We start from the raw sequence: 14,999 nt of genomic DNA, 5'->3' as shown, positions 1-14,999 counted from the left end.
CCAATGTTCTTCAAACCAATCCATGAGCCACATCCCCCTCCTTGCTTGTCGTCCACCTCAAGTGGGGGCTTAAACTACAAAGGACCTTGGGTATCTAAGCCACCAAGAGACTCAAACTATATGGACATAGACTACTAACTTTATAGTAGATACAAGTTGCTAGATCCATACATGCCATCATGTAGAGCTATGGAGAAGAGAGGATGGAGCCTACAATAGAACACAATAGTTACAAGGGTCCTCCTTGCCCCATCTCATGTACGATACACTACATTTTGTCATAGCTACCAGATGGAGTTAGTGGTAGATATGGGTTTGAGCTGCCAACAATTGGTAACCATAGCATCAAAGTCCTTAGCTTGTTTGTTGATATCGAGAGAGAGCACACAATCGACAATGCGAACACATAACCCATACCTGGTTAGTTATTTCATGTTTCTCTACCATTCTATCAATATTTTGTTACGAGGATGTAAAATTTTATTGCTTTGCTTAGCATTTGATTAAAATTTAATCAAATGTGCAAATGTGACTTACACATGTGAGGTGCATGGTAATTATTTCAGAGTGTGGGATCCAAGACCTCGAAATATTAGTTGGTATCAAAGGCAAAAGTTGTAATAGTTATGTCTAACAGATACTAGATGGTACTTGGTGTCAGAATTTGGCCTGGACCAATTTATTGGCCACTAATGTCTGTGGTGACATTAGAGACTAGGTATTAATTAATTAATTAATGCTGGTCTTGTTAGCAGAGTATTTGTCAGCTCATGTGTGAGTCTGAGCTTGATCTGGGCTGGGCATTTTTATTAGGTATTTTAGGTATTTTTTTGGTGTGGCATTTTATGCCAATGGAGCATTTTTATGCACCAGTCGGCCAGCATTAATGCTGTCCGACCAGCATTATTGCTCCCCACTTTTTCAGCCTATTTATACTCAGTGCTCCTCAGTCATCATCATCATCATCATCATCTTCACCATCTGCAGACTCTGTGGAGAGAGGAGCCAGTGCCAGTGCCCACGCAGCCAGTGACTCACTATTGTATGCGACTGTCTCGTGTTCAGATATATGGATTCCATTTCCTGTGCATACATCTGAGTTCTCATCTGTATCGCGTTCTTTTCTTTTCTCTTTTTGTCTTGTGTTTCAGCAGTTTATTTCAGCACATGTTTATGCTTCCACCGCTGCTCCACTTCTGACATGGTTATCAGTTTTCAGGATTTGTGTTTCTGCTGTGTTTTCTTGCTGATTTCAGGACTGTTTTGAACCCCTGCTGATCAGACGACTGCTGTCGCAGCCAGGCGACCTGTTTTGGGGCTGTTTTCAGCTTGCGTTTTTTGCAGTTTTGCCATCGCCTGCTGCCTCCGCACCCTCTGCTGCCTACGCACCCTCTGCTGCCTGCGTTTTTCATCTGCTGCTGCTGGCTACAGTTTTCTACCTGTTTTTCTCCAGTTTACAGCCTGCGTTTTGCTGATTCAGCATCTCTCGTGGCTGGGTGACTGTTACTTCAGGTCGTTTTCTCTGTTTTTGGCAGTTTTTGACTGATTTTTTGACTTTCTGCAGCAGATTTTGTCTTCTATTGATCAGATTTTGGGTTCTATTGCATGTGAACTCTCATTTTCTGCAGTCTGTGCTTGTGTTTTGGCTGTGTTTCCTCTCTAAATTCCATCTCTTCTCTACTTCTCTTCTTATCCTCTCCATATGGCTCCTCCGTGCACTTCCACTGATGATAAGTTACATGGACCTGATTATCTCACATGGAGTGCTGTCATGAAAGCTTGGTTTGTGCAAAAGCGGCTATGGTACATCGTGTGTGGAGCTATTGCTCGACCTCTCCGTCCTTTTCCTCTTCCTGAAGACTTTGATGAGGACAACCATGAGGAAGCGGTGCTCACATGGGACTCGGACGATGCCTGTGCTTACTCGGCGTTGCTTCGGTGTATTTCTAAAGCGGTCTTACCGGCGGTTACCTCCTGTAGGACATCTCCTGAAGTATGGCAGAAGTTGCAGCAGATGTACGAGGCACCTTCCACCATGCGGGCCGTCACACTTTATGGCCAGCTCCAGCAGATGAAGTTTGAGCCGAAAGATACTATTCAGTTTTTTCTTCTTCGTGTTACGCAGGTACAGGACCAGCTTCGGCACATGCAATCTGCTCTTCCCGAGGTGCATCTTGTCGGAACGGTCCTCTACAAGCTCCCCCCGGAGTTTGATGGAGTGGCCAATGCTTTGCGGGCGCAGACATCATCGACTCCTGTCAGTTTTACACATATGACCTCGATGCTTCTTGAGCATGAGGCATCCTTGAGATTACAGGGGCGGCTTCCAGCACATTATGGAGGTGAGGCTTATGTAGCTTCAGAGAGGGGTGACGGGAAGAAGAAGTCGAAGGCCCAGTGTTACCACTGTGGCAAGAAGGGACATTTGCGGAAGGACTGCAAGAAGTTAGCGGCTTCGAGGAAGAAGGAGCAGAAGACGACGCGGGATGCTGACTCTACCGATGAGTCCTCTCCTTCATCAGACTCCGACTCCGATCCTCCGACCAAGGTGCAGTCCAAGGCGCGGAAGGGATCCTCTTCTTCGGATCGCGAGAAGGGCTTGGTGGCCCCTTCCTCGGCTGCTTTCTAGTGGTGGTGATGAGGTTATCCCTCACGACTCTCTTGTGCCAGAGAGGGAGTGTGAGCGGGTGTTCAGATGGGGCAGCCGCACCTCATCTATATTTTTATACAGGTGCACAGGTTCCAGAGAGGGACGTCCCTGACGCATCGACTTTAGTCTGGCGGAATCAAATCCTGGAGCTGGGATTGACATCCAGGTTCATGCTGAGCTGGTTATCTGACAGAGAGCGGGAGGCTTTCGTCTGGAGCTCACATGAGGGGACACTTTGGCGGTCTGGCCAAAGGCAGGGAATCCATGGTCACCTATGTTCAGAGGCATTTTTGACAGGATGGTCTTGTATGCTACTACGAGACATTGATGATGGACACAGAGACATGCTATGATCTTCTCTATTTTCAGGTGTTTGGTACGATCGACATCGACATCGGGTTCTCTCCGAGGCACCTTGGTGGTGGCTTGATCACCCACTGCTTGGGTATCCATGGTTCAACTTGGTGGTTCTATGTTATATAGTTTCTGATCCCTTTTCATTGTACTATTGTATTGTATCAGATCACTCATGAATCTGAGAGAGGGTGTTAGCAGAGTATTTGTCAGCTCATGTGTGAGTCTGAGCTTGATCTGGGCTGGGCATTTTTATTAGGTATTTTAGGTATTTTTTTGGTGTGGCATTTTATGCCAATGGAGCATTTTTATGCACCAGTCGGCCAGGATTAATGCTGTCCGACCAGCATTATTGCTCCCTACTTTTTCAGCCTATTTATACTCAGTGCTCCTCAGTCATCATCATCATCATCATCATCTTCACCATCTGCAGACTTTGTGGAGAGAGGAGCCGGTGCCAGTGCCCACGCAGCCAGTGACTCACTATTGTATGCGACTGTCTCGTGTTCAGATATATGGATTCCATTTCCCGTGCATACATCTGAGTTCTCATCTGTATCGCGTTCTTTTCTTTTCTCTTTTTGTCTTGTGTTTTAGCTTCCACCGCTGCTCCACTTCTGACAGGTCTAAGGGTTAATAACTGCTTAGGGATACTTGGAAGACAAGGCCTAGCCAATTTAATGTTTGGCTGGTAAAAGTATGTTTTTTGGGCACTATAATAATTATTAAATTATTTTTAAAAATATTTTTTGATAATTAATTCAATAAGCTAGATAATGTTGGAGAATGGGATTAGAAGGCTGCCACTTGATAAAACTTGCCGATGCAAGTGGAGAAAACGTTTTTGGGGCTTGGTAGAAGTTTATTTTAGCCATTGTGATAGAGGAGGAGGATATTAGGGAGCAAGAAGATGCTGGTGATGTGATTTGCAGCCACTAGGAATTAGTCTTACAATAGGTGACAACAGTTTTGAGCCATGTAGGTGTAGGTGACAACAGCCCAAGGTCCTTATGGTGCAGTACGTATAGGAGGGGGCAACAGGTTTTTTGGTGGTCCCAAGGTGTAGATGACAAATTCCATGGCTGCTAGAGCAGGTCACCAATAGTTTTTTGGCCTTTCTCATGATGGAACTCTGAAATTTCTCTCTCTACAATATTCTCTCTCGTCGAACAGCCATCTCTTAAGTTATCTCAGCAAAATTTAGCCATGTGAGTCATCTGAGGTGAAATATTGGAAAATCTCTACTGTAAACCCAAATTTATAGTAGAAATTATGGTTTGATAGCCAACTTGGGATGCGTGCTCAGAATTGAGAGTCTAGGACTTGAATTATAGCAACTGAAATTGAGGGATATTCAAGAGGCCAGCCAACCAATATTAGATTTGGAGCTGAATTTATCTTTCAAGGAGCAAGGTGAAGGTCAATTCCTAAGCAAACCAAGGGGGAAATTGGTTTGGAGGCTTGCTGGTTGATTTTGTGAGCAAGGGGCACTTGGATTAGCAAAGGGGATTGTACTCCATCCATTTGTAATAAAAGTTAAAGAAATACCATAAGGGGCGCCGGTTTTGAGGCCGATAGGTTGTCCATTGCCCAAGATTATGTGGTAACTTTTTCATTTTTTAGTTTATGTGAATTTTATGCTTGCTATGATTAGTGTTAAATTGGGTTATTTACCATCCTCTTTGAGAAGGAAGGCTGCTTTCAAGGTTTCATCGCCGGGATGAGAGAGAGAGAGAGAGAGAGAGAGAGAGAGAGAGAGAGAGAGAGTTTATGGAGGCAAAAAACGACCTATGAGATAAAACCATGTAGAATGATTGTTGTTGCTAGATATCAAAGTGTAATGTATTAACAAATAATCTGTGATATACTATGCAAAGAGGCTGAAGCAATGTGCAAAAAAAATGCCCATGTAGGGATACAACAAAAAGATGATGTGGTAGATATATGGAGCAGTTCATGTTTGGTTGTGTGGCTGAATATGATACATTGATAACTAGCTCCACCTGGTCCCTGATGAGTAGAGTATGTCATAATCCTTGATAAGATAGGATGGGGGTAGCATTTGGATCAATCCCTTAGCTTTGTCATGTATTTTTCATGTTGCTAGTGAATCTCTCTCATCTCTCTCTAGTGTAGTCTCTATGTTTGGTACCCCTGCATCCTTGGTCAACTTTTTGCTTTGATCTCCTTAGCTCCTTGGACCGTTACCCCTCTCTTTGTAGGTGCTATGTGTATGGTCACTATTTGGAAGAAATCAGTGAGCTGTGACTATCTCCTCTCTTTGCAAAGTGCTTGCTTGTAGTAATGACACATGGTCTCTGAATTGCAACTAGGAAATTGGCCCAAGTGGCATTGGTCTTAGGGCACTGTGAATAGTTTGAGGGAGGTGTTCCTTCTCTTAGCTTTCCACCTCCTCCCAACATAGTGCAATAGGGTTGCATTTTGTCCATGGATAGAACCATGCTGTCTATTCCATCCACTCTAGTTGAATTTGTCCGATCCAGATTGTATCCTCGTAGGTGAATGTTGTTTTCAGTTTTGTAGGTTTAAAATTTGACTGTTTTTTATCGTTGTTTTGGTTCATTTCTTTTATCCTTTTTTTTTTGGGGCTTTTGAGAATGCATGCAGCCCCGCCCTTTATAAACAACCCTTTTCCACTTTAATCTTCACCCTCAACTTTCAAGCCTTCTCCAGTCAACCCTAAAGCATGCACCTCTTTCTCAAGAGTCAAGCTCACAAGTCATCTCTACCTCTTCCTCTTCCTCTCTACCAAGTTACCACCTTCTTTTTTCTCTCTTTCCACCTCTTTCTCTTCCTCCTTTTCCTCTTTTCAATCTTAAGAGTCAAGACTTACAAGCTATGCCATACCACCTTCTCTTACCACATTCTCTTCTACCTCTCTTACCACCTCCTCGATCTACACCTTGACCTCTCTTGCCATCTCCATCCCCATCTCAATCTCTTTACTATGCCAAAGCTCTTCATGAAGCCTTTTCTCTTCATACCTTATACCTTGAGGAAGCCACAAGTTGCACCAATGCTTATTGTTGGACTTGCAAGTACTGCAGCAAGGTCCAAACAAGTAGTGTGATATGGCTTCTCATCCACTTATCCAAGAAAGGTGGAGAATGTGGTCCATGAAGATCCCTCAAGTAGTGGCTGATGAGATCATTAAGAAATTCCTCCATTTGAAAGGCATCGAGGAAGGTATCCTCTAGTATGGTGCAAGCTCAAGAGGAGATAGTCTCCCTTGACACATGCACATCCATGGCCACCCCTTTGGCTACACGTGCAGCTAATATAGAGGGATTCATGGATTCCTTGGATTTCCCTTCTGCTTCGGCTACCTTTGTCGCTGCTGTCGCGACTTGTGAGTCCAAGAGGCTTAAGAAACAAGCCACACTTGTTGAGGCAATGGCATGTGTTCTGCGCCCACTCTCATTCCTTTCAGAGCGACAAAGAAATGCAAAAATTAAGATTTACATTGAGTGCGATCCCCCTTTCCACATTCTAAGAGTGGATAGGTAGAGAAGAATGATGAAGGCTATTGCCAACATGGATCCGATGTGAGGGGTGACATGGAGTTACCTATAACAATATGTGCATAAAGAAGCTAGATGAGGAGAGCAAGAGGATCAACAAGTCCCTTAAGCTCATTTGAGCCGGCTGGGTGAAGTATGGGTGCTCGATCCTTTTCAATGGAGTGACCGAAAGAAGAGAGGCATTATTAATATACTTGTCTCTTGCTCTCTTGGTACCTACTTCTTATATTGCATGGATATGAGCGTGAAGGTGGATAGGATGACCAACCAAATTCATCTACAAACACACCTAGCAAGCCATGATAAAGAGAGTCTATATTCTTGAATATTTTATGTTTTATAAATTATTTTTAATAGTTTATGTTTCTTGAGTATTTTTTATGCTTTATATTTTGTCATTTATATTTTAAAGTTTAAAGTTGTATGCTTCTTGAATCTTGATTCTTGAATATCTCCACCTCTCTCTCTATATCTATCTCCACCTCCATTACTCGATTACCCATCTCTAAGCCATACTATATTCTATGTGTATGTAGGTGGGGCCAAGCAATGATATCAAAGTCATCACTGTTAAAAGTACTTGCTATTTTTTACATGCACAGTGATGTGGAATTCAAAAAGCCATAAAAAACTTACTTTGCCATCACATGGTTGTGTATTGAGCGACTCTATGATGTGCAAGGTAAGTTGCAAAAGTGTATGATGTTCAATGAATTTGAAGCATGGATGGATGAGGAGCTTGTAGCAAGCATGAGGGAAGACAGAGCCATTTAACAACTTTGCCTAAAAGAATCATGTTGGATGGAGGTGCGAGCCGTGGTAATTGTGATCATACCCTTATATAGGGTTCTTCACACGACGGATATAAAGGGCATCACTATAGGTCTCCTTATTCATTTCATGATAGGGGCCGTGAAGGAGATTAGGGCTTCTATCGTTCTTGATGTTAGGATTCCACGGTAATACTTTGAAATTAAATTTAAAAAATACAAATTTAATCTTCTTAAAATGCAAAATCAATATCACAGTTTTATTCATAAATAGTGGCATTTTTAATGGTTTGGATGATACTTCGTGATGGAATGATATCTTCTACCTAGTTGAAAAGAGGTGGAATTGTATAAAGAGATCTATCCACGGCCTAGTAGCTCTCTTACATCCCGCTTACAAGAGCCCCTTCCTCTTCATGGTCCAAGAATTAGCCTCAGATAGGGATGCTTATCTCCTACAGGCTTTGCAGGAGAGCTAATTAACTATGGAGACCAAAGGGGAATGGCATTTGCTAGCATCAAGTATTGGCAAAAGCCCTCTTTGATCAAGCCACTATTCTGGTGGGAGTCATTTGGGTATCAGTTACCCAACCTGTAGAAGGTGGCTTTAAGAATGTTGGCTCAGACAATCAAAATTGAAATCTTATCATTATGTTTCTAGTAAAGGTTTGTACTTTTCTTATTAATTTGCACTTATAAGTTAAAATCATTCTGTTAACTTGAATCTGATTGTTCATCTGGTGTATGTGTGCGAAATTGGTCAGTCTGTTTTTTTATACACACCAAGATGCAAAACAAGCTTAGCACTAGGCAATTAGAAGAACTTATCTATTGCTGTTCTAACTTATGTATGCTTAGAAACATCCATGACATGCCAATGACAGGGTAAGTAAATTTGAACTTGAGTCCATATTCTAAATTCAAGAATATAAAATTTTAAATCATCTTTTTATTTATCTCAACTTCAATTTTTAGGGAAATATAGATGAGTTAAGTTAATAGGGGCCACACTTAAAAGTGTGAATAGAGAGAGAGATGAAGAGCAGGACACCATCTTCACAGAGCTCTACATCGTCAAGTATCACATACTTGTAGGGGAAGGTGGGCCCACTCCTCGAGGGGTTGTAGTTTGTAGCAGCACATAGGTAGTAGTCAGAACCTATGTGAGACGTGGTTTTGGAAGCTCTTTTGAGTCAATTGTTCGTGTTTTGGAGGATACTCCTGTTCGAGAGCCAAAGTATGATGGGCATGGCAATCTCCTTAGTGATGGGGATTTTGTTCCATACACGTTAGACTTATCTAGTGATGACCATGAGTCTCATTTGAGTGATGGGTTTGAGGACTCATCTGAGTAGTAGCCTTAGTAGCCTCTACTATCTAGATGCTTTTTTGAGTCTTGGCATTTGTATCTCGTGCTTTTTTGTACTTGAGTCTTACATATGATACTTGTCACTTGTGACTTGCCCAAAACTCTTTTTTGACCTATTGCACATGTCTTTAGTCTTATAAGTGAAGTATACATTTTGTCTCAATCACTTATGTTCATTTTGACTCTCATATGCATTTGTGATTTTGAAAGGTTAAAATTAAGACTCTTATGTTAAGACAATTAATATTTACTAGAGTATCCCTTAATTTTCTATGTATTTTTAAAAGACTTTATGAAACACCGGATTTTATCCAATATTTTTTAATGTACGCTTGGTACCGTACTAAGTCAACAGACTAGACGAATTGGACTGATTGTACGTGGCTACCCTGGTCTACAAATTTGCTCGACTCTAGGGATGCGAGCTACTCTCTGGTCTCGATCTTGAGCTGATGAGAAGAGACCATGAGTTGGCCAATGGCTACCTGCATCTTGTGTGGCATGTATATGTCTAATGTATCCATGTCTCTCAATGAAATTATCTGCTAGAGTCCTCATAAAGTGGTACCTATAGTATGACATATTTGGGGGAAGGGGCTGTTGGGTTGAGATTCATATATGTTGTATGTGTAATTGGTAAAGATAATGTCATATGATAGGTTCCTCTCAGTGTGAGGAAGGTGTATGAAGGGGGACTCGGGATCATATGATAATAACTTGAAATGGTGTTTCGGATCCCTAACACTGTTTCTGGAACCTTTCCAAAACTTCCAAACTCCAAAACATGTTTTGGGATTGATTGTTTTTTAACACTTCTTTAAATCCTTTTTTTTTTTTTTGGGAGGGGGCGGGGGGGTTTTGAAAAAAGGTTTTTGTTTAGGGGGAGAGGCCTTGAACTTTACCCACTTGTGTTTTGGTTTTTGGCTAATAGGCAATGTGTTTTAGTTCTCACCTTTCAATTCTAGCTTTTAAAAAACACTTTTATTGCATGCATTTGCATGCCTATTTCTCTTCATTAAATCAATTTACAGTGAGATAATGGAAGCTATTACACAAAGATTTGCATAACCTAGAAGGTATCACTAACTCTCAACTCTTGCCAGCAACTTGTTGCTACTAAATAGTGACACGAAAGCTTGAAACCCTCAACTTGTCACATGAACTTGTCTTCATTTTGTCTCCATCTCTTAGATCAAAGTTCTTTTGATATAAGAGATGGAGACAAGATGAAGACAAGTTCATGTGATGTGAAGGCTTGGAATTTTGTATAAAATTTGAGTGAGTGATGTTATGTGCATCGATATATATTTATTATTAAAGTACTTATGCATATGAGAGAGAGAGAGAGAGAGAGAGAAGGGGGGGGAGAGTGTGTGTGTTTGGGGGGGGGGGGGGGGTGAGGGACGTAAGAGGCTAATCATAGATATCACTATAGTGAATTTGTAGTACATTCGATCATAGATAAAGTAAAAATCAAGTGGACTAGTAAATGCAAAAGCTATATCTAGTTCTATAAGCCCTTTTCAAAGGGCCAATCGTTCACTATCGTAGTAATTATGTATGATATCTCAAACATGTAATCAATTGAAGTAGCTTACGGTTTACATAGAGTTTGTACTGTGGCGGGAGATAATGACATGGATTCTTGTGTAATTATGAGGGTGTCACTTCCTGCGAAATAAGGAGGGCTTTGGCTCTGCTTATTTCTGTGGCTCTTGGTCCTTTTATGAAGCTCTACAAGGTACTGCTCTAGGCACCTCTTGTTTGGTAATGTCATGATCCTACCAAGGATGGAATTTTGTTTCCTTTTGTTTTCTTGTTCTGGCGAGGGAGGGAGGGAGGATGCAGGTCACTGCATACTTATTGCTTAATTTTCAGGGGCTGAACAAAACAGAGCTCTTTACTGCAAGTGTGATGGGTGTTGTTCTTTTATGTTTTGCTGGTGAAGCTTGGTGCAACAATACCAGCACATATGCAGTCCTGGTTGGAATGGTCCCAAAGTTGAAGGGAGAAAACTTGTATATAGCTGCTGGTATTTTGGGTGCCAATATCCTGCCATATAATTTCTATCTTCAATCAAGCCTTGTACAGGTCCATTCTTCATAATTGCCTTGTATAGTTCCCTCTTTAAAAAATTTCTGTCTTTATCTTTGTGCTAGATGGCATGCTAGACCTAGCACTAAGTGATCATTTCATTTTATTGCGAAGTCTTGGACCTACATTGAGTTTTGAGTATTTTTGGGGTGCATGTAGATGCATGTTTGCATGTGAAATTTTCATTTGTTTAAAAGTTGAGGTAAATGTGTCAGAGATCAAGGAACACTCTATTTGCTATAGCACAAATTACTTCATTGCAATTGTAAGTCATGTGTGCCAAACTGGCTAGTGCTGGTGGTTCATGGATGCCATCAATGAGAGTCTCTACAGAAGGTGCTTCTGCTTCTACAGATGTTGATTGCATGCTTAAGATATTGGTCACTTATTCCCTCAGACAGCTAGGAAAGAGAGATTTTATGGAATCACTTTGTGTTTCAAATGTCCTTGATTGTTTATCCTTGTAGGTATTCTTAATGCTGTAGATTGAGAGGGGGGCTAGAAAGGGCAAGAAGGGAATATATAAGCATACGTGCACAGGCAGACAGACAGATATATAGATTTTATTGCTTTATTTGTTAGCATTTCTCCAGCTTTTACTTTTGGTAGCACTATATTATTGACAGGGGACTGGATGTGACTTTAATAGTTCTGCATAAAAGACATCTTTAGGGGGAGTATTTAGATTTTGATGGATTCCAAATTTTCTCTAGACAGATGGTGAGAATTTTTTGATCACCATGAGAGAATCTGATTTCGATTCCTCTCTGGTGTGGATCCTACAAGATTTACTTATAGGCTGGAGAGAGGAGACTTCTGCCACTCTCCAATGCAATCTCACACATTATTCTGCAGAGAGATTCATTCCTTCCAGAAGATGCTGTTGTTATCCTGCCACTACTCATAACTTGGAATAAGTCATGATGTGGAATAAGTATAAAAGTGATGTTGTTCTATTGAAACTTAACATTTTGAACTATGCTGATGATTGGTGAAGCTTCACTTAATGATTTTGTACATTCTTTTACAAGCAATACTGCATTGGGTCTCTTTGGGTTGGATGAATTTCAAATTGCTTGAAGTTGATAGCATCTCAATGAGCATGGGAGTGTTTGAGAAATTGAATGAGAAAAGGGAGTTTGTCCAAGCATGCGAGTCTCGTGCTGGAAGTGTGCTTGTGGAAAATCGAGAGATTTTGATGTAGCCTAACATGACAGATATAAGTGATGTTGTTGTGAAGCTTTGACTTCCTTTCAAATGCATGTACATGATGCAGGCTGAAGCTTTAACATGTGACCATTATGGAAATACAAAGGGTAGTTACAAAGTCTCGTCCAAAATAAAATTTTACCTCTGCAAGTGGAAGCTTGTGCAAGCTGCAATCCCAACTTCCTTATCATGTTGCAGACTCATATTCTCATCAATTTAGGGACTGACAGATGCACACCATGGTTTGGTTGAATAATAATTCTTCAAGCATTCTGGTGATTTCATGCTTGTGTCTTGATCAAGCTGAGCAGAATCCACTTGCACTTGGATCTGTGAGATGACTGTCCAGTAGAAATGCCCCAGATGGTTTCTTGCTGTTTGTGGTGAGCCTTGGCATGTGTATATGAGTTGCACGTGCCTTGTCAATACTTTATAAAGAGGTCCAGCTAGTTTCTGTCCTTTCTCGGCACTCACCCTACCATGCACTCTAACATTTTTCTCTGTCGGCGTAAAGTGCTATGTTTATTTCAATTTTCCATTAACTTTTACCTTGATATTGTCTGGATGGTGTTTGTGCATTTTGTGACTGCTATTCTATCACAACTTTGAAAGACTAAGTGTAGGATTATTTTGTGAGTCTTTTGTACAACAGTCTAGTACAGGTTGCAGTATCAGATTAGCCCCTGAGTGCATCACACCATGATCTTGTCCCAAGGGTATATTGTAGCTTCAGTGCATGGCTGCATTTGTGCAGGTGCATAGTCATTCAAGTTTGTGCTCAACCTTTATGCATGGCATGTGCTTGACCAGGTTTTGCTGGCTTTTTGCACATAGAACACTCCAGTGCATGATGATGATGGGGAGTGTTGAGTAACCAAGGTCATTAAGTGCATTATATTACATTAATTCCTCTTTTGTTTTCCATTTACGGCCCCAAAAAGGCTTTATTTGTAATTTGGGCACCACCCTAGACGGTTCAGTGACTCATGTGCCTATAAATAGGGCAAGGCCATATATCCATTAACACACTCCACACATCATTCATTGGCCTGTGTGCTGCCTTTTGGAACTGATTTGCTGCTGCCTAGACTCAGCTAGCTGCCACCTAGCCTGCTGCCCTGACAGAGGAGCTGCCTAACCTGCATTTTTAGCCTAGAGCAACTCGATCTAGTGTGCTGCCCTGCATTTTGTGCAGCCACAGCTGCTACCCTGCTGCCCATCATCGTGCCACCATCTTCTTCATTAAGTGACCACTCTCTCTTGTTGGCGACCTGCTCCGATGCTGTTCAGCCTTTGCGTTTTGCAGGTACTGCAGCCATCAAGCTTCATCAAAGATTTCTCTAGCACTTGACTACATGAGCAGCCCTTGTGTTTTCTGATTTTGGCTCTATTTCCACCTGTTGCTGCTGCTGTGTTTTTGTGTTCAGCAGGCCTATTTGTTGGACTCCAGCTTCTAGAGGACACTTGGATTGCTGGCTATTATCTTCTTTCTCTCCGACAGCTCTGATGGCTTATCTATAGGCTACTGCTCCCTCCTCCTCATTCAGTGTGCATACAGCATACTTGCAAGTTTGGCTGGAGAAAGAGAGCTGGACCCTGGTGCCAGTGCACATACAGCTTCTGACTGACTGTCGTTTTCTATTGTCTTGTCTTGGGTATATGGATTCTATTTCCTGAGCATTCTCATTCTGAGTTCTTCTGTAGTGTTGTTCTTTCTTCCAATGACATGTGAACGTGTGAATCCTTTAACATGCTCATGGCTTTGCTATACAAGTATGATGACCATGCCAATGACATCTTTAAGAGTATTGTGCCTTGACAGTTGAAACCATTAGCAAATGTGCGCTCAGTTGTCTGCATTGGGGCATGCATTTCTCTTTACCGGAAAAGTGTACATCTCATTGTTGCTCAGCTTTGCTCATGACTATGATTGAGGCAACTTAGAATCCTCATAAATCACCTGATTTCTAATGTCAGGTTGAGGTCAACTTGAAGTGGTTGATGTTAAGAGCTTGGTTGAACTTATAATTATGATTTTTCATGTAATTTTTTAATTTCACTACTTCCGCAAAGGAGGAGCTTTTACAGCTTTTGTCTCTTGTGATGAATCTTATTTTTGATATTTCATTTATTATTGGGCCTATTTCTATTCAGTTGTATGCTTTAGTTCTTTATTGCAGTACTGTTACTTGTTGCTTGTTCATGGCCAATTTCTGCAGGAGGGATGCCACAATAAGATTACGAAAGCAGAGGATGTGCTTCATCATAACATCATAGACATTTTTACAGGATTTGGTGCAGCACTACTTATAAATATAGCTGTGTTAAGCTCAGCAGCTGCAGCTTTTCACAATCATGGCCACATAATTATCACCCTGCAAGATGCGCAAGCACTAATGGAACAGGTGTGTGTATATGATACATGTGGTTTGAATGTTGATTGTAGTCTCTATTCTCGATAAGCTAACAGCCAAGCGGTATTTCTGCAATACTATTTATGTACTCCATAATAAATGGCTGAGTTGCACATCTTTTCTGGCAACTATGCTGCCGAGCAAATATTTCTTCCGTTAAAAAGATAAAAGGGTGTTAATCATATTTCCTCTGAATAGTTAACAGGCAGTCATCTGAGATCTGCAACAGGTAAGATCAATGTGCATGTTAAGTTTTCACTGGATTGATTTTATAAGTTGAGCTATAAAGAGGGGAATTTTATGCAATTGCATTATACGAGGTGCAGCAGTGGTTTAAAGGATGGTTTTTGAAAGGAATTTTTAAAAAAGCATGTCAGAGCATGGGTGACCCTAATGGGCTGTTGAACTTTAAGTAGCCCAAAGAAGGGTTTAAGGATTGAGTAAATTCTGAAGGAGATGAAAAACTTAGTAGGAGTCAGCTTTACCACATAATCACATGATACTAGGGAACAAGCAGGCTTGATAATAGGGAGTCAAGCAGGGTTGATTGGTACTTTTGAGCGCGAAACATCACTTTTATATCTAATCTACTTCGCA

General features: G+C 41.3%; 1 protein-coding gene across 2 annotated transcripts in view; it reads left to right on the top strand.

Annotated features, from left to right (window-relative positions):
- EIN2 (NRAMP metal ion transporter family protein) overlaps positions 1–14,999 on the top strand; it is a 66,312-nt gene that overhangs the window by 27,106 nt on the left and 24,207 nt on the right. Inside the window, exons 4-5 of one of the 2 annotated variants that reach the window (XM_087674065.1) lie at positions 10,564–10,776; positions 14,208–14,393. In XM_087674065.1, the coding sequence (XP_087530191.1) occupies positions 10,564–10,776; positions 14,208–14,393 (399 nt within the window). The remainder of the gene's footprint in view (positions 1–10,563; positions 10,777–14,207; positions 14,394–14,999) is intronic. The other variant, XM_087674066.1, reaches the window with a different exon arrangement.

This window comes from Lygodium microphyllum, unplaced genomic scaffold (assembly GCF_053477565.2).
Source record: "Lygodium microphyllum isolate KBCC unplaced genomic scaffold, Lygodium_microphyllum_v1.1.10 scaffold_79, whole genome shotgun sequence".
In the NCBI taxonomy this organism is placed as follows: domain Eukaryota; kingdom Viridiplantae; phylum Streptophyta; class Polypodiopsida; order Schizaeales; family Lygodiaceae; genus Lygodium; species Lygodium microphyllum.
This window is presented reverse-complemented; position numbering and strand designations above follow the sequence as displayed.